Genomic DNA, 24124 nt, shown 5'->3' with positions numbered 1-24124 from the left:
GAGAGCAACGAACAGTCATCGGGTGCGGATGTGTTTATTTTTGCTCCGCGTTCATCGTTTAGCGTGATTAAGCGCGTTTCGGCTCAATTCGCTACTGGGATTAATCTGTTGGTGAAACTTATCGGTTGGCCTGAGTGAAGTTCGGAAAATGTGAAATAATGTTTTTAGTTCTACTGCCAAGAGAAAAAAAAGTTTTCGGGTTTATGCAATCAAATACAATACATTCGTGAAAATCTTTCGTCTTCATGTTTCGCTCGTTTCTCGCGTCGTTATTTCCTCTCTAGTGTACTGTGTTTATGTGTGTGTGTGTGTGTGTGATAGCCAGAATCTCAGCCTCAATTCTTTATAACAGATGCGATCGAGGCAGGAATCGCATTAGTTCTACTAGCAGGACGATTACACAACCATGTCGAGGAATATCAATACCGCAGCTAAGTTCTTTTTGAGTGTAGTTTGCTTTCTTTAATAGTATTCATGATTCGCAATTCGTAATTTCGAATACCGATCCGAAAGCTCTCCGAAAACCATTTCACAAAAAGACCCTCTCAGTGTTGTGAGAGGGAGAAGGGCCGGTGGATGGGGCTGTTGTGCGAGGGTGTGGCCGTACGAGTCGTGTGGAGTCATGGGATTGCAGCCGTGGGAATTGTATTGGTGTGGGTGCCTTGTTTTCCCTCGCTTTGATTCTTTGGGCGGTTAGAGTGGTTTGTTTCTTTTTGTGAGTTGTGCAACCATGTTTTCGTGAGAGCTCGGATCCACTGTCTTCATCGCCTTGAGTGCGGTTACATTGGCAGGCTATTTTGTTTACTTGATGAGGCTGATTTCGGGTGGGGCGATGGCAACTAGCGGTCGCATCAGTGCAGTTGTGTGTAGCTGTTTACTTCTCGTAATTGCATACGATTTATGCGGCCACATTTTCGCACAGCGATGCATCAAATCTAATCTAAATGGAACCAGTTTGGAACTAATATGAACTTAGTAGCTTTAGTCAATGAAGCGTACCCGTGATATAAAATTGGATATATCGCAGGGTCCATTGGTTTAGAGGAATTCTCTCGGTTACCTTCTCAGGTTTCCGACATGTAACAGTCCGTCATCGCGACTGGATAAGCGATTGAAAAAAGAACATGTATTTATGAATATATAGTCGGTCCAATCAATTTAATAGGTTTTCCTTCTCAGGATATCTAGAGACAATCTCTAACGTGTGTAACATATAAAATGTTTGAAAATTTGTTTCGACGAGTGGACAATAGTTCGCGTTAAAATGATCACATCACTTACCGCAGTGAATCCTGATTTTCTTAACCATTCCCACTAACAACCATCCCTTCCATGATAAACGCTAGGGAACCACGCTATAGAGGCGACCCTTCTGGCCTTCGGGCGGCGAATATCATACTAACATTCCTTCCCTTCCCCTGGTGACTGTAAGGACGTGGCCGGCGTCATTATTGACCATTTGAAGCTCGAATCACCGGAAATTGCACAACGAGAATGATTTGCTAGTCCCAAGCGTCATTCTGTGTGTTCTTTGTGCAATTTGGTTGGTTCAGGTCAATCACGGAGAGCAACTACGAATTGTACAGTCTACCCAAGCTCAAGCTCAAGCTCAATTTTCAACATCAGTTATCAACCAAAGAAAGCAGTTCTTGCTATTGAGAAAATTCGCTAATGCCATCCTGCATACAATTTGTTGTAATTTTAAGCCACTTTTAATTCAGAAACCATATATGGGTTTGTGAAAACTGAATGATCAATTTAAAAGACCCTAACCACCAATAAGCTCAAAAACAAGCATAAACAAAATAATTCAGTTCATATTATATGTCATATTATGTCACTTTAGAATGCATTGGTATCGTGAATAACTTTTAATAACTCTTCTTTGAAAGGGTCAATGGCCTTGAAAAGCGCGTTGTTTTACGGTGGCTGGTTTTGCCACCAAAGCAGTCTGTATAAACAAACTTTTTCCTTCTTCTACCTGCTGCCGTTTTGCGATTGCGTTTGTCACTCGCTGGAACTAGTTGTTGCCACCGAACCGAATGTGGTATGTTCTGTAGGCGGGTTTTCTTATTGTCGTGAGCAGCTTTGCAAGCCAACTTGAGCACTCCGGCGGCCGAAACTCTATAACCGCTGTTAGGTATACTGATGCTCCGGCACCAATCCGTTCGGCCTAGTTACCCTTGCGGAGCAGTCAGTGAATGCGACCAACAGGGAACTGCAAACCTGCACGATTCAAGTGGGACTTTGCCTTTCCCTTAACTTGTCCTCCTTTGTCACGTCCACACGTCCACGTTGCTGCTAGTGTTGCTTTGTTGATGTTATGCGATGCGATGTGAAACGATGCCATACAACCACACTGATTTATGGTTTAAAAGAGAATGATATATTTTTCAGCGGGTCCACGCGTTTTGTACTCTAGCGGTACACGCTCACAGGATAGAGACAAATCAGCAGACTCAGCCAAAGGGGCGAGTTTCGGTTTCTCATCGAAGGCGATGAGCGTCATGACCTTCGTCAATGCATCTTTGAGCGTATCGTAGCGGAAGCCTCGCGTCTGACCCACTACAATAAGCGGTTAACCATTACGGCGTGGGAAATTCAGATCACAATCAGTCTATTGCTGCCCGGTGAACTTGCATGAGGTTTCCGAAGGTACCAAAGCGGTGAAGAAGTATACTAGCACCAAATAAAGATTCGGAAGCAACCCCAAAAAGGGTCCTTTTCAGGACCACAAAATCATCTTTAATCTAAAGAGTGTATTGTTTTGTTATCACTTGATATCCTCATCTTGTTCGGCTAAACCTGTTTAGCGATTTCGTTTGCCACTCGCCACAGGATTCACAGGTGGAAAATTTCTTCCCATCCAGCTTGGGACATGTTGGGTCATAATTTGGCCCCCAACTCTATGTTTACAAAAATGTCCAACTAAATATGTCACATTACAGGTCCGTCCGATTAGCTAAATGTCGAACTAAATGTAAATTACTGTACTTTTAATCTGGAAGCAATTTAATTGGTGAAAATTGAATAATCGAGAAAGTCCCCAACCATCAATAAGCTCAGCACAACTGCCAAATTCTCATACTCATCATATCCTGGCAACAAATAATGAAAAAATCAATTTGTGTTTTATTATTATTTTGGATAATATTTTAGAATGCATTAAACTGTATTTCGTAAACTCTTTTTTGAAAGGTTTAATGGCCCTGATAAGCGCCGTGTTTTATGGAATGGTTCCAATTTAGAAAACTTAGTACTCGTGATTTTGAAAAAAAACCATTTCGAACGCCCTCGATGCCGCCTTGTTCTGGATTTGCCACCAAAGCAGTTTGTATAAAAAACAAACTTTTTTCTTCTGCTACCTGCTGCTGTTTTGCGATTGAGTTTGCCACTCGCCACTCGCTGCAACTGTCCGTTGTTGTCTTGATGTCCACCGAACCGAATGTGTTCTGTTCTGAATGCGGGTTTTCTTATCGTCGCGAGCAGCTTTGCCAGCCAACTCGATCACTTCGGCGGCCGAAACTATATAACGGCGGCTAGGTGGACTGGTGCACTGGTACTAACGCGCTCGACCTAGCTACCCTTGCGGAGCAATTGGCGGATACACCTACGGGGAACTGGAGACCAACACTGTTCGAGCGGGATTTTGCCTTTCCCTTCACTTTTCCATGTTCGTCCAGACATGACTGCTTGTGTTGGTTTGTTGATGTGATGTGATGCGAAACGATGTGGTGTACGGTTTGAATGAGAATGATCGTTACGACAGCGGAGCGGGGATTTTTAAGCTGAATGGCTGGCTCGAGAATTACGCATGTGTGAGACTGCGACCAATGTTTCGTTCATATTTTTTCATTTTCTTTTCCAATCGTGCTTCGTTGCATTTCGCTGCTGCTCTGGTTGCCCGTTTTGGTCGATACGATTTGAGGAGCACAAAATGGACCAATCAAAAATGGGCACATAGTGCATTTGGACAATGCTTGATATTTCACAATTATTCAATTGTTTATCTCAAGAAAAATGAAATGTTATTCGTTATGATAGATGCGTAGATATATTTCCTATCAATTGATGCAAAAACCTTTGCGATCTATTGAGAAATGCTCGAGTTATAAGCGTTCCAAATCTTGCATTTTTTCCTACTTGTTCAGTGCCTAGATTTTCATTTCACCCCCTATATCTTCCGGTTAGATGTAGTCCTACGTCAAAAAAAAGCAACTTGAAGCAACTAAATATACACACACTTATCTCCGTTTTGCGCTCTTCTCAGCAGAAGCTCTTTCTGTTAATATTGCCAGTCTAGATTAGCTGAGCTGTCATCCTTTGTGGAGAGTTTTCCTACCGTCATGCGAAACCAAATCACTGACAAAATTCCAGAACATTTATTTTCGTGGTGAGCTGATGGTAGCCTAGCTTGATGATTTCCCCCAACCAATTGTGTAGCTCAGAACCTTAATGCAATGGCGTCAGTTTGATGTAATGATTGCAATGCCAGAGACATCAGCGAGTGAGTAATTTGGTCGCGTCTATAGCTCAATCCGAAACGAAAACATGTGATGACGCAAAACAAGGAAGAACAAGCGATATTCATTGCTTTGAATACAGAACGATACTGAAAGTTTGCCTTCCTTCCTTGCTGGAGACTTTAAACTTGTTCAGTTCATTCGGCTCTAACCTTCAAAAAGGCCCTTGAAAAACTTTACTTTATCCATTATATTACTCCTCCACCCCCATTGCCTTGAGAAAGGCATTCGATCCCTCGCCGTCCAGCTCGCCCAGTAACGATGTTGTTCAGTCGATTTCCTCACGAAAAATGAAAGTTTGCTTCAACGAGATCCACTGTTTATACTCTAGGCAAATATTCCCCTTCGCTCTTCTTCTTTTTCTTTGTTCACGGAGACTTTACATCTTACGATTTCCCCTTCGTTGCTCGTCGATAAATTGCTCGTTATTGACAGTTCTGTTCGGGAAAGCACACAAATGGACAGAACAAATGTATGAGGAAATGGGAATGCTTACAATTTTCATCAATTTAAACCATATACAGATTATGAGATTGTAATGTATAGCATATCAAACAAATCTTAGGGAATTCCCGATTCGTTTGGTATGTAAATCGCCAAAATCCGTTCGCGGCAAAAATAGTTATTAAAGTTAACTTTATTTCATAAAAACGTGACCTGTTTTCTGATTTGACACCCTTAATGAAAGACGTAGTTCTTCGTCAAAAACACTATTCGTCGGGGATTAGTGATAGGATGGGATTTCATTTGGTTTTCCTGAATGCATAAATTCAGAAACTAATTTCTTCAGATGTTCTAACAATTTTCCCAAAACATTGGAACAGATTATATTAGAATCCCAAAATCTACTGGCTTTCACTCTCCAATGGAAATCGTAGTTAACGTCATCTAATTCCACTTATGCGAACTAGTCGTTACAACGGGTTGGTTCCGCACATCCATTAGTCAACGAAGCCTCTTTGATGGACTAATTTTTTTGTTTGTTCCTATTGTTTCCTTCGTCGTCAATTTATTGATAAAGGGTGTGTCACATCAAATTGCATCACGGAAAAAACGCTGTAGAAATTTAATTTTTAGGAATAATATCTTCAGCTTTCGCTTATAATCAGATAAGAGTGTATAGATCACGTTGGCCATGCTTCACTGTCAATTTTTCATAAATTTGGAAAAATGTCGTCGAACGAAAAAGAGCGTCGTGAATTAATCCTGTGCACTCATTTCGAGAATCCGGAGTTGTCACATCGGGACATCGGTAAGATGCTGGGAATCGTCCAATCCACGGTCAGCAGAGTACTAAAACGATACTTCGAGAACCTAACCATCGACCGGAAGGTGAAGAACGGCAAAAATGGATGCTCCGTCAGTGAAAAAGATCACAAGCGCGTAGTTAAGCAGTTTAGACGTGATCCTAGAAGTTCGGTCCGGGATGTCGCCAATAAGCTGAATTTGTCAAGTTCATTCGTCCAGCGGACCAAGCAGCGGGAGGGCCTGCGTACATACAAGGTTCAGAAGGCTCCTAACCGCGACGGAAGGCAAAACATGGTGGGGAAGACGCGAGCCCGGAAGCTGTACACCGAAATACTGACGAAGCCGCATTGCCTGGTAATGGACGACGAAACCTACGTCAAAGCGGACTTTTGTCAGCTGCCGGGCCTGTTGTTCTTCTCCGCAGAGGACAAATTCAGCGTTCCGGAGGAGATTCGCAAGCAGAAACTATCCAAGTTTGCCAAAAAGTACATGGTGTGGCAAGCGATCTGCTCTTGCGGAAAGCGGAGCGCCCCCTTCGTGATGACCGGCACGGTAAACGGGCAGGTTTACCTTAAGGAGTGCCTACAGAAGCGCTTACTACCACTATTGAAGCAGCACGAGGGCCCGACCATCTTCTGGCCGGATCTCGCTTCGTGCCACTATTCAAAGGACGTGTTGGAGTGGTACGAAGCCAACGGGGTCACCTTCGTGCCAAAGGAAATGAACCCGCCCAACGCGCCGGAGCTTCGCCCAATAGAGAAATATTGGGCGATTATGAAGCAGGCCCTCCGGAAGTTGTCAAATCGGAGGCGGACTTCAAGAGAAAATGGTTTTCTGTTAAAAAAAAACTACAACCTGACGTTGTACAGAACCTTATGGACGGGGTAAAGAGGAAGGTGCGAGCATACGGGCTTGGGCTCGAAGTATGAATAAAAAGAAAATGCCAAAAGTTGTTTAATAGTTTTTATTTTACTGTCTAAAATTTTCAAAAGGATCGGTCTACTGGGCGAATTTCTACAGCGTTTTTTCCGTGATGCAATTTGATGTGACACACCCTTTAGTTCTACAGGTTTGGTTCTAACATCTCCTCACACTACCCAGCAGAATAAAATTCGTGCAGAGATTTAAAACAATCGTAAAAGGATCCGGTTCCAACTACGATGTCCATTGCCATTGTTACACCAAACAAAGGGTTTTCCAGCTGAAACCCGTTCTGGAGTAGCTCATCCACACATTCTGTTGAAACTTTTCCGGTCATTCTCGGGAGCATAAAAATTCGTAGGATTGTTTCCCATACACGACCGCTTAGGACGTAGGACTACGTAATCTTTTTTTTTCTTGAAATTTGTTGGTTTATCCTTTCGGATATTATTTGCGAATACGTCGAAATTTCATAAATAACTCTTTAGTAAAATGTTCCGGCATCATGAAAAGGTTCAATGACTTGTGTGGTTTTGTAGAATCATTTCGAGAAGCAACGATTATATCTTGCCTTTGCGAGAGCAATACACTAATTGTCATATGTCGCAATTTGTTTCTTTATATCAATGCATGCATTGCACTGAGTATTTAACGAGAGGCATCCGTGCATTCCGTGCATCGTCATTCAACAATCATCTAAAACGCGCCTAACAGATGCACACAGTTGCAGCGATAAAAATGAAGCAACGCAAGAATGGCCGTTTATGAAAAATCGTTTCTCGACTTTCGGTCAAAACCGTCAACAAAGCTAGGAGCTTGTTGCATCAGAACAGAGCCAATGCGCACGAGTGCAAAAAGACGGATGGGTAATGTCGGGGACATAACCGGGGTGACGTACGACTATACAAAGGAGACAGCCTTTGTTAAATATAATAAATTAATTAAAAATTAATCAGTTTACTGTTTACTCTTAATGAACATGTTGGTGGTTCTCGAAAGAACCTTTGGTGCTGTGTTTGTGCGTTTTTTTTTTCAATACGCAAAACAATCAAAAACATTTAAAAAATTGGTTGCAATCTAGTTGCGTCTGCCCGGCTAGCGTAAATTATTGGTGGCAATATAGTTGCCACCTGCCCGTCTAGCGGAAAACACTTGATGGTAGAAATGATGTTTTTGTATTTGGATTTTTGATGTTAGTTTCAACAAAACAACTAATCAAATGATCATACTCAGCAGGTCCTAAACAATTTATATGTATTGAAAATTTCGACAAAATGACTTTGACTTTCGATGACTTTGTTAACACGAGAATGACTCCAAAATGAATAGTTTTAAAAATAGTTAGTTTAATAATAGTTTATAAGGTTAGAAGTGATAATTTATTGTTAAAGAAAAGAAAAAAAAGAAAATCCTTGGTAGCAATGTAGTTGCCAGTACCCGATAAAGGGTTAAGCTTCGTATTCCGTTGGTATGGCAGTAGATTATCAGGTGGAATAAAGCTCTTTGAAAGTAAAATTATGAATAATAATTTAATTTTGTGCATTAAACATGTATTCCATGTAACGGATAAACATGTTATTTGCAAGTGAAACAAACAGTTTGGCTTATTCCCTGCGGACTCTGAATCTGTGTCAGAAGAGAACGCTACAGAATACATTTGTTCTATCCAAAATGTGGTATGAGGCATCGATAGTTCACCGTATACTGTTCACACGGGTAAAATAACCGCAACAGTTGGTTCGATCCTATGTAGAGGATTACCTGCACGAGTATCACGAGTATTGCTTTATTGAGGATAATGTCTATGTAGATGTATCCCTAGAGTTATTAATGATATTCAAGGGAAACTTTTTTTTCAAATTCACAGTAAATATAGAAGATTTTATATGTATTTTCAAAGTAAAATCAACTTTTATGATGGGAACTATGGTAAATATAAAAATTCAACAAGTCTTCCAAAGCATAAACGATGAATTCAGTGAAAATTTTAATATAGATTTCTCTGTAATTGACTGTAGTGATACTGTAGAGTTTCCAGAAAAAAAAAACGATCAAAATGTTAGGCGAAACACTAGCATTTCCACATATGCAAGGATTTACAGGTCGGACTCGATTATATATAACCGCAATTTCACTTTCAACGTTAATTTTCGAATTCAATAGATAATCGAATCACAAAAAAGCTATTTTTCTATTAATGTTTGACATGCATACATTAATGAAAAAATTGTTTTATTTAGATTCGATTATGTATAGGATTTGAAAATAATTGTTGAAAAAAAATGGTCGACTATATTTTCATTTTATTTATTATATCAATAGGCCTTTACATTAGTGCCCTAATGACATCTAAATCTGATTTAAATCTAAGCTAAATGAAGATTTTATTAATGTCTAAGAACTACGAGGAACATTTTTTTGAGAGTTGAGCGAGACAGGTGAAAATCGAACGATGAAAAACATCGGTTTAGCACTCAACACATACTCGCTACGGGCTCGTTGTGCCCGTAATTTGTGCGGGAGTGAGGGAGACGAATAAAAGTGTAGTAGCGTAGGTTTCGATAGCAAATGTTGAAATTGATCGTTTGAAGAAGGTCGGGACAGTCGATATTCGTGAGAATCAGATCCGATATAAAAGTAGCCTTAGCTACGTCTCTACGTACGCTCAGTAGATCAAGTCCAATTAATTTACAGCGGTTCTCGTAGTGAGGAAGATTTGAGGGATCATTCCAGGGCAGATTACGTAAAGCGAAACGAACAAATTTACGCTGGATCGCTTCGATGCGCTGAATACCGTTTTGATAGTAAGGCGACCATGTTATGCATGCATACTCGAGAATTGAGCGAACCAACGCACAATAGAGTGCCTTGATGCAATAAACGTCTTTGAATTGTTTCGTGGCACGAAAGATGAATCCGAGAGTTCTAGAAGCTTTGGCGGTGACGTAAGATATATGATCCTTGAATGTGAGTTTACGGTCAATGATGACTCCTAGATCTTTGATTGCTACTACACGGCTTAAAATCACACTGCGCAATTTATATTCATAAACGACAGATGAACGTTTCCTCGAGAAGGATATAATGGAACATTTTTCAGGATTCAAAACCATTCTATTGTTATCACACCATTCAGCGAAAATGTCAAGCTGCTGCTGCAGGTACACTGCGTCATTAAGACAATTGACGGGCCAAAACAACTTGAAGTCATCGGCGTAAGAGAGTTTGTGGCACTCCAAGCAAAAGTTAACGTCGTTCAGGTACAGAAGAAAAATGTAAGGGCCAAGATGACTACCTTGAGGAACACCCGATGATACTGGAAACGGAGAAGATACAGTGTCACCTATTTTCACTGACATCACACGGCCAGTCAGGTATGAACGTAACCAGTTCAAGAAATTGCCGTGGAATCCGAGACGTCGGAGTTTAGCGACCGCTATTTCGTGGTTTATTTTATCAAACGCAGCTGAGAAATCTGTCTAAATTGCATCAATTTGTTGACGTGACTGTAGAGAGCAAGCGATGAATGAGGTGTACAGTACCAGATTTGTTGAGGTAGATCGCTTGGGAACGAAACCATGTTGTTGATGTGAGCAGTCTTCCGAAAAACACTTACACATATCCACGCGATGTGAAAATTCCATGTTTTTGTTTGAATTCGAATATGATTCTCGCTAGTGTTGAGTGTCTATCCCCAACACGAACAATGATACACAAACATAGACATGTGAAAACAAACACGATGTTTATAATTCAAGAACATCATGTACAAACATATCACCCGATGTCGCAGTATTCATTGCTTTCGGTTCGTTTCTTTTCATACACGGAAAGAAATTATTCATCCCAAAACATTTCTTCGTAGAATACTTTTTCACAGAAACGAACTTGAAATTTAGTTCGCATTTCAAAAATTGCACGAACTAAGAGGCTATAAGTTCATGCACCAAAATATATATTTTTATTAAGGCTCATATGGCGTCAGGCTAACGGGGCCGGGAGTTCAATATTTTGACAATGTTTGCTTACAACTATGTTAATAATATGTAACCGATTACTCGCGGATGGCTCGAGGTTAGTATTACAAGCAGGGTTGCCAACTATAATTTGAAAAAATCAGGAAGAATGAAAAGAAAAATCAGGATAAATCAGGATAGCTCATATTGGGTTGTCCGAAAAGATAATGCCGATTTTGGGAAAACAAAAACATCATTTTCGATCAAAGTTCTGTTTTACAATTCGCCATCTTTCACTCAGCCTTAAATATTCTATCCTCCCAGAACATGTTTGCTTCCTCGTCGAAAACTGCTGCGAGCCATACATGTGAGAAACAGGTTGCATGGTAGTTGCCCATAATACAGAATCCATTCCAAATCCCACCAGAAATAGAGTATATCTTTCTTCGGGCGAAAACCGGATATGTAAAAGAATTAATAAGCATGGTATAAATCCTCGCATAAGCGGAAATGCTAGTGTTTTGCCTGACATTTTGATCGTTTATATTTTTTCCGAAAAACCTGCAGCATCACTACAGACAATTACAGAAAAAACAATATTTAAATTTTCACTGTATTCATAATCCATGCTTGAAATAAATCTTAACTCAACAATTGAGGAAAGCATGTCAGCAGTGGAAGACTTGTTGATTTTTTCCTAATTTTTATGATATTTAGTGCGGTTATAGATATATTTACCATAGTCCCATCATTAAAGTTTATTTTACTTTGAATCAGACGAACAAATCTATATATATATATATATATATCGGAGGGAGGTATCGAGATACAGAACATTTTTTCATATTTTTTTATGCCACAAATTGCAAATATATGATGTTAGGGTAAGTGTCCCAATATTAGGGCTTAAAAATATGACCCAATTAGGAATAAACCGATTATGGTACATGGGGTTTACTATAATTGGTACCATTGCGTATACAGGATATTACTATAATTTATTTGTTTTTGTGCATTAGTACATTTACCCTATATGTACTAATGCGCATGTACTATTATACATTCTTTTCTCAAATTTTAATATAAATTTAAAATACATAGGATGTTTGTTTAGTAGGCCAATTTTATTGTAAAATGGAATTGGAAATGGAAAAAGAAACTAGGTTAACAAAGAAAATATTAATTATGTATGTAATTCAAACTAAATTGTAACGATCACGCAGGAACTGTTCAATCGCAAAGAAATGTTCAAATAGTTTCACGGGAACATTTTCAGTTGATTGCAATATTTCGGACATATTCTTTAGGTTCGATTTAACGTTCGAAGGTGTAATCTCAAAACAATCAGCTGAAACTTCCTGAACCTCCTCTAACTCCATAGGACTACTATTTTCAACGTTTTTTTCAGCTTCTTCAACACTTTCCAGTATATCGGTATCAGTCATTAGATCACAGCAAATCACGTTTTGATCCATTTCGCAATATTCATCAAATGACGATGAACAATCGAATGGTACTGCACTGTCGACAGCAGCAAGCTCACGACGCATTAATTCTGCCAGCGGAATATCATCATCATCATTTATGGAAAATTCGGCTTTCCTGAAGCAATTTTGAACAGTCTCAGATTTAACCTTGTTTATCCAAGAGCGTGAAAGTAATTCAATTGCACCCAATACCGATATATCTGAAGGGTCCTAGAGTATATTTGAATACAGTATGAGTGCTGAATAACATGAATGTGAAAAGGAAAAAAATACCGTTGTATCCTCCATTTCTAGCAGTCTTCGTTTTACTAATTCATGGCGATAGTACTGTTTCAGGTTCTTGATTATGCCCAAGTCCAGTGGCTGAACTACTGAAGTAGAGTTTGGTGGAAAAAACTGCAAATTTATCGATTTAAGCTTTGGTTGGAGAGATTTTGGGTGCGCTGTACAATTATCAACGACCATGACCACCTTTGAGGAGAAAGAGATATAAGTATGATACATTCCCATTACACATAATTCCCGAATCAATACCTTTCTATTTTCTTTGGAAAATCTTTCGTCAAGTTGCATAATCCATTTCTCAAAAAGAATAGAGGTCATCCAGGCCTTGGTGTTACTCTCGTATATCACTGGTAATGATTTCTTCTTTTTGAAACACCGTGGGTTTTTACTCTTTCCAATGACCAGCAATGGTAGTTTATCGCTTCCGTCCATGTTGGTTGCACACATGACTGTCAGACGTTGTTTCGAATATTTTCCTCCGTGGCAAGTTTCTGATCGAAATGCAAATGTTTTGTCTGGCAAACATTTGTAGAAAAGTCCTGTTTCGTCTGCATTGTAGATATCACGTGCATCATACTCGGCGATTATACTGGGTAGGGTTTGCGAAATCCAGTTGTTCGTTACACTGAGATCTACACTGGCACTCTCGCCACATAGCTTCCGAAATGTCATCTTTTGCCGTTTTAAAAATTTACTTAGCCATCCAGAACTTCCTTTAAAATTGGGAATTCCCAGTTTCTGGGCAAATTCGCAAGCCTTCTCCCGAAGAATAGAACCTGAGAGAGGTAAATTATTCTCTCTGGCTTGATTGACAAAAATTTCCATTGACCGTTCCAGCTTCTCGTTCCCAACCAACCATCTACGCTTTTTGTCCCCATTCAATTTTCCCATCCGATGCCATTTTTCCTTTTGCTTGAATAGTGTTGACACCGTACTTTGTGCAATACTGAAATCTTTTGCAACTTCAGACACCTTTCGCCCATACTTTTCGACCTGCTCGATGATGCTCAAACGTTGCGCTATGGTTAGCGTATTAATCGTTCGCTTGAAAGGTTTTCCCTGGTTTTCCATACTTGAAAAAAAAGATCCTTGATAATACGAACACTTCGTCTTCACTTTCAAGAGCAATTGAAATGACAACTAGAAACACACAAAAACAAGTACGCGAAAATCAATCGAGTTAGCGAGGTAAAAATCCATGGAAAAATGAAACAAAGCCCATCGAGTAAGAGAGGTATCGAGTAAAGGAGGTATCGAGTTACGGAGAGAAGAATGCATGTAAAATCAAAGGTGCCATGAAATTCATCGAGTTAGGGAAAATATCGAGTTACAGAACATCGAGTAAGGGAGAGTTGACTGTATATATATATATATATATATATATATATATATGGTGCTCCCGTGGCCGAGTGGTTAGCGTCATAACTAACATGCCGGGTGTTCGGGTTCGATTCCCGTTCTGGTCGGGGGAATTTTTCGTCAAAGAAATTTCCTCCGACTTGCACTGTGATCACGCGTATTCTAGAGCTTGCCACTCAGAATGCATTCAAGGCGTGTTATTTGGCATAGAAATCTCAACTAAGTACTAATGAAAATGACGCAAGTAATACTACGTTGAGACGGCGAAGTTCCTCTAGGAACGTTAGTGCCATTGAAGAAGTAGAAGATATATATGAAGATATATATGATATATATATATATATATATATATATATATATATATATATATATATATATATATATATATATATATATATATATATATATATATATATATATATATATATATATATATATATACCCCTCCCCCCTCTCTAAGGGAGGGTTGCCATACAAATTAAACACAAATTTCTACACTACTCGGGAATTAATCACACAAATGAACCGAAATTTGACATATTGAGGTTTTAGGGAGCAATAAATGTTTTTGTGGTGGTTAGTCTCTCCACCCCCCTCTTTAAGGGGGGGCTGCCATACAAATTAAACACAAATTTCTGCATTACTCGAGAACTAATCAAGTAAATGGCACCAAATTTGGCATGTGGTGGTTTTAGGGTGCAATAAATGTTTTTATGGTGGTTTGACACCAGTAGTAAGGAATTAGGGAGTGAAGCACGTGAAGAACGTAACCGACTGTTGCTTATCGGTTCTCCCCCAACAGCTCCCGCAGGTGAGTGTGGACACGATTCGGCCGACAATGGCCTGGCCGACATAATGTAGTTAAGAAGAAATCAAATTATCTAAAATCTGTGACAAGTGTCACTATGTAATTGTAGAATACATGGGAATTTACAATCGTACAATCGATGTTTGCGCTAACAAACTTGATCTTTGTTCGAAACTGGAAATGGATTTTAATGTGATGAAACGCTCTCCTATATCTTCTTCTATCTATACCAATAAAAAGTATCGCCGAATGTGTTGATAAGAGCAGAACTCGGGGAAGGAATTGTCCGATTTAAGGCTGGCTTTGGTCTATCATATTTTCTGTATAAAATATTTATTCCATGCAACGGAGAAACATGTTTTTTGCAAGTGGTTGAAAAATCTTGAACCAGAATTGTGTCTGAAAATAATCTGATATTATAACGATGAGTTTTGTTAGAAATACTAGGAATTTTACAGTACAGTAAATTCAACGGGGTCGATTAGAAGATCAATCAATAAACAGTTCTGCGATTGGATCCATGAACTTGCTCATAGTAAGAAAACGTGAATGTTTGAAGGTATTGATGACAAAAAACAAATTTTGGGCGTGACGAAGTTTGCCGGGTCAGCTAGTTACATATAAAATCTTTTTATATTTACTGTGAATTCAAAATTTTTCTCTTGAGTAATTTTATACTCTGAAACGTATTCCTACATCAATAACACTGGGGATACATCTACATACACATTATCCTCAATAAAGCAATGTTGTTCCTCAAACTTAATCTCGTTGTTATTTCATAAATTCGTCAGGCAATCTGGTTTCATTAAAATTTCTAGCACTGTTTTGGGAAGCCAAAAAAACAATTGAGGGTAGAGATAAAAAAGTTAAATACAAAGTATAATTTGATGTAAGATATATACAAGTGCGAACCGGAGAATTATCATGACAGAAAACTTGGCATGGAAACCAGTACATTTATTACGAATAATGTAAAGAGTACAAAAATCAGGGAAAATCAGGATCATTTGAGGAAAATCAGGATAAATTGAGTGTTCATCAGGATATCAGGGAGCGTACTAAAAAGTCTGGTAAATCCTGAAAAATCAGGAAGGTTGGCATCTCTGATTACAAGTGTTCTCATAATTGGGATGTTGCAGTCTTCAGTGCTCTGTACGTGTGCCCGACATGGGATACTTCCTATTGGGATGCAGCTGACCGTTAATCAGCAACGCCCCCCTAGTCTGTACCCCATATCTAGCGTGGTGCGTCTTTTTCGACTCGAGGAATCCAGGATAGAATGGTCACTAGCCAGCGCAAACATCAGCTCGTGTAGAGTTGTCATGAGCGGTACAACCTTTGGCTCTTGTTGAATCATCAGTGGACTGCACAACCTTCGGCCCGTGTATCTGTAAAGAGTGTGTGTATGTATTGCCGCGACTAAGTAAAAGTTTATAGATCGTTCATGCACAAGTCTGATTAAATAATCCTTGGTTTCGTTCAAAGAAAACATTCTCTGAATAGAAAGAAGCTTTCTATTTTTTTTTGTGTGCATGTTGGCAATTAAAGTCTGGGGAGCCGACTGCATAGCGGGCGACGTCGTACAAATGCTGATCAAAAAAATAAATACCCAAAAATTAGTTTTAGATGCAACCTTCAGCGGCACACAGCAGAACCAGCAGAGAAATTTCAGCGGCTAAAACACACCATTAATTTCTCGATGTTATCACAAACTGAATGAAGGAAAAAACTAAAAGCTACACTTACACTGCACTACATATGCTATGTGTGCATGCGATTGCATCATCCTTTCTTCTCCTCTTCTCCGCTCGTTTTATAGCTCGGGTCGCGATCGTCGCGAACAAGCAGTATTGGCCATGTGTATTCAAAGATCCAGCCAAAATTGTTGCTCCCGTGGTCGAGTGGTTAGCGTCACGCCTAACATGTCACTGCTGAATAATTCAATTTTAGTACTCGTTCAAATAGCTAATAATAGCGAATATTACATGAATATAAATGCGTGCACTAAATAATGATATTAATTGTAAAAAACTCTGATATCAATCGACGTTTATTTTGTTCAGAACAGATAAAGAGGTTTATTTTATTTGCCCAATAGTTTAAACCAATCAACCATTGTCATGATAGGAAAGCATTTTTTTCCATGTCAACATACCAACACACCACGCGTTGAATGGTGGTGGTGTGGTGTCCGATTCGCTTCTTCTACTCTACGCACTGCCGGTGCTTGGGGTGAAAATGCAAGAGAAACTGAACACCATGTTCGAACATCATGTGAAACATTGGGATTAAACATCGTATGTCCAAACATACCACGAATACAAACATGTCACATTTTCTAACATAGGTACGAAAAAATCATGTTTGTACTCAAACACAAAACTGTGAACAGCAGCGTGGACATGTTTATTCCGGACGCAGTGTTTTTTGTGAAACATGGAAGACTGGATGTGAGATGTAACTACTGCATGCATGGGAGATGAATTCCAAAACTATGAGTTCAAATAACTTAGACACCGAACAAAGGCTGGCGATTCCTCTGTAATTCTTGATATTTTTCCTGCAGCCTTTTTTGAATACTGGAAAAACGAAAGAATTTTTCCATGCTTTTGGAAAATTTCCACATTCCAGTGATCAAGAAAATAGCGAACTCAGTGGCGACGATAGACTACCAGAGCACTTCTTCAACACAATGGAGGGGATACCATCTGGCCCCGGATTTGTAGAAATTTTTATTTCGCGACAAGCTAATTGTACTCTGCTTGGGCTAATGGTAGTGAGGGCGCAGACAGATGACAGATGAGGTACATTTCTTGTTGCTTTGAAAACTTGATCGCTGTTAAGATTTTCGCTAACGAAAACACTACTAAATTGTTCCAGAAACAGCGCACATATGCTTTCTCTGTTTGAGGCCTCAACATTATTGTGTGTCATCACAGAAGGTAGTCCGAGCTCCTTTCGCTGTTTATCTACATATTTCCAGAATTCCTTTGGACTGAGTCGTAGATTACTTTGAACGCGATTCAAATTAGCACCAAATAAAATGTTGTTCAACCACTTGTAATTTTTGTTGGCGACAGAGTAGCGTTTTCTCCAAAAATCAGTTCGGTATTTTGAATATTTTTTCAAAGTAAGACGTTTCTCTCTTCGAAGACGCTTCAAATGATAGTTTGTCCATGGAGGATGAGGAGGATCCTTAATAGTTTTCTTCGGAACAAACTGGTCAATTGCATAAAGAAGTACATGCGACAAGGACATTGCGGCTCCATCGATGTCGCGGTCGTTCAGAATGTCACTCCAGTCGATAGTTGAGAAGAAACGATTCATCATTGCGAAGTTTGATTTACGATAATTATAATATGTTGATTCGATTATGTCTGTGAAAACGAGCGGTGACGATTCATGTAATGAAACCAGCAGTGGTGGGTGATGATGACACAATTTAACAAGAGTAGATGGAGCTGAAGTTATTGTTGTATTGTGGACCATCTCTAAATTTACGAAGCATAGATCGAGAATGCGGTTGTTGTTGTTGTATATTCCGTTCATCTGATATAAACCAGCAGTACTATAACTGTCCAGTAGACGTTCTGTCATACGATGCATAGAAGAACGCGAGGAATTAGGATAAAAGTAGTTGGATGTATTTTTGATCCAACTGATACCAGGAAGATTGAAGTCTCCGAGGAGCAAGATAATATATATAATCGAGTCCGACCTGTATACCATGCTTATAAATTCTTTTACAAATCCGGTCTTTGCCCGAAGAAAGATATACTCTGTCTCTAGTGGGATGTGGAGTGGATTGTGTATTATGACATATATTTGGCTCGCAGCAGTTTTTGACGAAGAAGCAAATATGTTCCCGGAAGATAGAATATTTAAGCTGTATGAAAGATGGCGAATAATTGTAAAACAGAATTATGGATATAAAATTAAATTATAATGTTTTGAATGAAAATTATGTTTTTGTTTTCTCAAAAATTGACATTAACTTTTCGGATAACCCATTATGAGCTATCCTGACTCATTCTGATTTTTATTTTCATTCTTCCTGATTTTTTTAAATTATAGTTGGCAACCCTGGTCCTATGTCAAAATCACAAAATCCTAGATTAATTCCCATAAGGTCTATGATGGAATAGTTTGCTTTACCTATATTACCTTTAAGGCGACAAATGTTGAATGATTCTTTTTAACAAGTAAATAAAATATAATCTCAATTATGAGCCACTCCACAAACTTTGTTCAAATCTCAAAACTTTCTTCCCAATCGTAGACTTTACAAGTTTCATACATTCTCTATAAGATTTGGAGAACTCTATATGGGATTTAAATTTCATGTTGGTACAAAAAAGGCAACTGAGTGTCTTTGTTTGGAAATTCAATACTACAAATTGCGTTCATTTTTGAATGTTTTCCTATCTAAAGTAGACATCAAATTTCATTATTGTTACTACTATCTGTGCGAAAAAAAATGTTGTAGGTGGAATAATGATTGTGAATAGCATAACAGAGGCATTTTTAATTGTTGGAATTATGAATGCGTTCTTGTATCTATTGTTTTGTAGCAAGTATTCACTGTTTTACCATGAACAGCCTCATCTAGAGATCATTCAATATAGAAAAACAAAAAGTGGGTTATATCTGTGATACAACCGCAAGGTAGACGTAGGACTACCGTTGGCTCGGTAATCATTTATTTGAAATTGCATCTGAATCAATTCTGAATGAAAGAATGAATGAATATTTTTAAAGATTGCTGAAAGTTTTTCTTGTTAGTGTGCGGTTTTATAAGTATTAGTATGGAATTTTAATTAACATAAAATTCAACTCTTTCGAACTTGTTGGTGGTCCCGAAACGAACCGATGGAATTTTAGTGGCCTTTTAAAAACAACTGAAGATGTTTGATACATGATTCATTTTTGTTTTCGTGAGAATAACGAGAGTTTTTTTCATGATCACTCCATGCGCAGAATAGAAACTGAGGGCGCCACTTCACGGTGAAAACAAAATAAATTCTATATAACCTTGCATAAAATTCATTTCGTTTTTATCGTGATGTGGCAATTTTTCATTATTGTTTCATGCGAAAGCAGAACAGAAACTGATGCTATTGACGAATTTACGTTAGATTTACAACTAGATGGCGCAGCGAGTAGAATGATGATGTTTTTTTTGGTCGTTGAAACTTTTTTAGAAAAATCAGTATTTATCTTCAATTTTCATGATTTTACGTATTCTTTTTACGCGAAAAAGGTTAGAAAATCGCCATTTTATGATGTGGTATGTATATTTTGAAGAATGGCTTGGTATAAGTGTTGTAACTTTAATTTTTTTTCAACTAGATAAACGATGAGTACCATGTGTTGCGCTAAAAATGCTGCAAATCCTTCTTGTATTGGCCCTTATATTATCAATGATATAATCCAACTTTATATGATATCGGTTTCATCACCATTATCCACAGTATTCATAGCCTGTATGCATTATTAAACTCAAAATTTTCGAAGATTTTCAATGATTTTGGTCCAATCGCGTGTTGGAATCATCGTAAATATACAAAGCTCTAACTTTCTTACCATATACTTAACACATTTAATAGTTGAAATAAATCTAAATAGAAATAAAATGGGTAATCACGACCGAATTTTGCTTTTCAGTGCGTACAATAAACAATCATCACTTTTGTGGTTCTGAACTCTAATGTAGGTGTCGCATGAGCTGATTCAGCTTATGCGTAAATTCGTCAATTGGATTGCATCACGGGAACACCAAGTCGAATGCGAATATTCCTTCGCTTAGACGCATTCACACGCAAACAATTTTTCATGACTGTTCCATGCGAAAGCAGAACAGAAACTGATGCGAGAAAAAGTACTCACGCCTTGCATGTGTCCGCTATGGTTTCCCAAACACTAATGCAAGCGAGCGAAAGAAGTCGCAGCTTGCATGTATTCGCTACGACGATTTCTCCAGGTGCCTAGATTTTGCATCCGTGTTCGGGAACACATTGCGATCACCAACCATCATCAATGAGCAATAATGATTTCAATAACTTGCTTTCAAAGTAATTTTTAAGCTATTGAAACAATTTTTTGGACCAATAAGTGACAATCATATAACTCGTTGACATTTTATCTTTCGGATGAAGTGATTATTATACCGCTCCATTCAGCCGGTAAAGAGGTATTAACGTGCAAAACCTTGCAGTCCAGCGTCACTCTCTCGTTTTCGAAACTTTGAACTTACACCCCGGTACAGAAATGAAGGACGTAGTCCGCAAAAATGAATTCTCAAGATACAAAACGAAATCTGACAGAACGCTTCCCAAAAATGAAGAAGACATGCAAACATGTCAAGGGACAACTTGCAGTGTAAAAATACTTTTCGTCTCATTAAGAAATCGGTGCGGAAAAAATCTTATTAAAAATCACACTACAGGGAAACTTCGATATAACGTACCCTCGTTATATCGTACCCTCGATATAACGTCACTCGATATAACGTACACATTCAATTTTTTTTTCTGATAGAACAACCTTCAATCAATTCTAAATTCTAAATGAATCAAGCTTTAATCAACAGTACGAAGGGAAACATCATGAGACAGGCTGGCTTCGTCTTCTGATTGAAGTTATTCATTAAATTTACTAAACAGCAACACAATCATGTATTATAGACTACGTTTTTGAGTACTTTATTATGCTTCGATACAACGTACAATTTTGAAAGTGAAATGTACGTTATATCGAAGTTTACCTGTATACACATTTTCCAGCACTAATTGCAAAGACCATCCTTCCCGCGACCGATCCTCGAGCCAAAGCGCATCACTTCATAATGGCGTCTCCGTCTGCTCCATTTGCTGCGCCGTTTTATTCCCGTTTTTATTACGCAAGGAATTTTGGCGACTGACAATCGATTTACGTTTTTGTTGACTCGCTCCAATATTTTAATTGATGCAGTTGTAATTAATAAAAATACGAAGGAAATTCGACGACAAATGTGAACTCGCCTTGAATTACCTTGCCACCCCACTGCGAGCAACAACAAAAAGTTGTGAACCAAACCAGAGCCAACGTGGTTCACTTTAATTTCGGGTCGATGAAAAATTTACGATAATGATTTTTCGTGCCCTGAACACATGAAAATTATAAAAATCAGATGCTGATAAGATTACGCAACGCAGGCGAATATGAGATCTGCCACTTGATACGGCTGGCAGGTGATGAGACATTATCTATGGGACAATTGTGAGTTGTTTATTTACCTTAGCTTAATCACACTTGTCTCACTTGTCTCGCGTTGAATTAAGCCCGAGTAAATTCAACCAAGTCGTTTAGCACTAGTTGAGCAGGTTCGCCCGTGTGTCACACAAGTTCGCACTCCGTTGATCTCCTGAAATATCTAGCGCACAACTGATAATGTACACAAATCGTTGTCGAAACTTGATTCCACCACGGATTGATATCGAAGCGGCCAGAGAGGTTGATGGCGGCAATCAACCGCTGATAATAAGTGGTCGATCAGACCAACCTCTGTCTCCTGGTTTATTTAAGAGCAGCTCAGGCATAGTGATGGGCTCGAATACGCCGCGTTCGCCTTCCAAGAGGTTGGTGTCACGTGAAGTGGGTTTATCATCACAATTCGAGTAAACAATCACTTTCAGAACGGGTGCATACCGACCGAGCGTGTTCGCACATCGTGTATTTCGGAGGGCGGTTCTGAAAAACGGCTACTGTAACATCGCCCCCATTAGAGGATCCCGCAGGAAATTGCGCTACTTACAGGACATCTTTACCACTCTGGTTGATGCCAGATGGCGCTGGACTCTGATGGTGTTCGCGTTTGGCTTTATAGGATCCTGGTTGTTCTTCGCACTGCTGTATTGGTTCATTAGCTCCGCTCACGGGGATCTAGATTCGCTGAATCAAGGTAAGCGTGTCTTCAAATGCTATTCACACTATAACTGTGATATCTGCATTCCACTGTACAGACTCCCCAGGTTGGACTCCGTGCATCGTAGGCATCTACAGCTTCGCATCCTGCTTTCTGTTCTCGCTGGAAACTCAGCACACCATCGGTTACGGAACTCGGTCTACCACCGAGGAATGCCCGGAGGCCATCTTCGTCATGACCATCCAATCAGTACACGGCGTCATGATTCAGGCCCTGCTGGCCGGGATAATCTTTGCCAAAATGACTCGCTCCAAGAGTCGCTCGCAGACGCTCCTTTTCTCCCGCCATGCCGTAATCACGATGCGTGACGGTGAACCATGTCTGATGTTCCGGGTTGGTGATATGCGCAAGAGTCACATCATCGGTGCCAAAATCAGAGCGCAGCTGATCCGATGCAAGGTGAGCCGGGAGGGTGAAACGCTGCCGCAGTATCTAATCGAGCTCGATCTGGAAGTGGACGGGGGCGGATCGGATTTGTTCTTCATCTGGCCCCAGATTGTGGTGCATCGCATAAACCAGCGTTCCCCGCTGTGGAATCTGAGTGCGTTTGAGTTGCTACACGAGCGATTTGAAATTGTCGTATTCCTGGAAGGAACGATCGAATCCACCGGCCAGAGCACCCAGGCCAGATCGAGCTATTTAAGCAGTGAAATTATGTGGGGATACCGATTCGAACCCGTGCTAGTGTACAACAAGAAGCGCCAAAGTTATGAAATTAATTTCTCCAAGTTTGACGCCACCGTTCCGATGGAAATGCCGGTTTGTTCAGCCAAAGAAATGATTGAAGGGGCGCTTTATAACAGCCAGGGTGAGTGTGACAACCTAATTCTCAACAATAGTGAATAACTTTTAACGGCTATCTTCGCAGAGAATCTGATCGATAGGCCTCCAATCGAGTACAACACTTTAGTGGAGAAACTGCGATGCTTCCACACGGAGAACGAAGCCGTTCCACAGCTTCCACTCAGCAAATCCGCTTGTCTTGCGCAATCCGGTGGCAATGGGTGCCATAAATTTTCCCTCCGAGGACGATCGCTGTCTTCCAATGAGCTTAAAAATAGCAACAATTGTAGCAATAATGATAAAAGTTCTGTTTGTTGAATCTCTGTGCGTTGCGCGAAAATAAAGATAAAGCGTTATGATGTTATTGTTCGCGTGTAAAGCGTGTAGTCTACCGAAAGGAGGTTTTCAAGCAGAATTTCAGCTGGCCGGTTCTAGTGTTGTCCGGTAATCGTTCGATTAATCGATTAATGATTGCAAAAACGATTATTGTATTACTACGCATAAATTATAATTGAGGGGCTCACAATGAAAGAGATGTAAGTGACATCATCAATTTCTCTACATCGACTCTCTCTTTTGTTCATAACTTAACTCTAAACGCATCCCCAGCTGTATTTGACAATAAGGAAGATAGGTCAGAACCTCATCTATTGGATTATTAGCAAACTCAAATTGGAACGTTTTTGCAGTTGAGTTATTAACTAAAGAAAAAGTTGATGAAGAGAAATCGATTAAAGGGCTGTCCACATATAACGTGGGCAACTTTAGGGGGGGAGGGGCTGAACCTC

The 24124-nt window shown here is 39.4% G+C and overlaps 1 protein-coding gene across 1 annotated transcript; it reads left to right on the top strand.

The window, feature by feature from the left end:
* The first annotated feature begins 21964 nt into the window (after positions 1–21964).
* On the top strand, positions 21965–23657 carry LOC129774811 (ATP-sensitive inward rectifier potassium channel 11-like). The gene is made up of 4 exons (XM_055778796.1): positions 21965–22206; positions 22264–22529; positions 22591–23361; positions 23422–23657. The coding sequence occupies exons 1-4, from the start codon at positions 22019–22021 to the stop codon at positions 23652–23654; spliced, it is 1458 nt and encodes a 485-aa protein (XP_055634771.1). The 5' UTR covers positions 21965–22018; the 3' UTR covers positions 23655–23657.
* The last annotated feature ends 467 nt before the right edge of the window (positions 23658–24124 follow it).

The sequence above is a fragment of the Toxorhynchites rutilus genome, chromosome 3 (genome assembly GCF_029784135.1).
Source record: "Toxorhynchites rutilus septentrionalis strain SRP chromosome 3, ASM2978413v1, whole genome shotgun sequence".
NCBI lineage: Eukaryota > Metazoa > Arthropoda > Insecta > Diptera > Culicidae > Toxorhynchites > Toxorhynchites rutilus.
The sequence above is the reverse complement of the archived record's forward strand: the minus strand, read 5'-3'. Positions and strand labels throughout refer to the sequence as shown.

Coding starts and splice junctions, on each gene's coding strand:
- LOC129774811 (XM_055778796.1), top strand. CDS start 22,019: ATGTACACAAATCGTTGTCGAAACTTGATTCCACCACGGATTGATATC. Junction 22,530..22,590: donor TCTAGATTCGCTGAATCAAG/GTAAGCGTGTCT, acceptor TCCACTGTACAG/ACTCCCCAGGTTGGACTCCG. Junction 23,362..23,421: donor GGCGCTTTATAACAGCCAGG/GTGAGTGTGACA, acceptor CTATCTTCGCAG/AGAATCTGATCGATAGGCCT.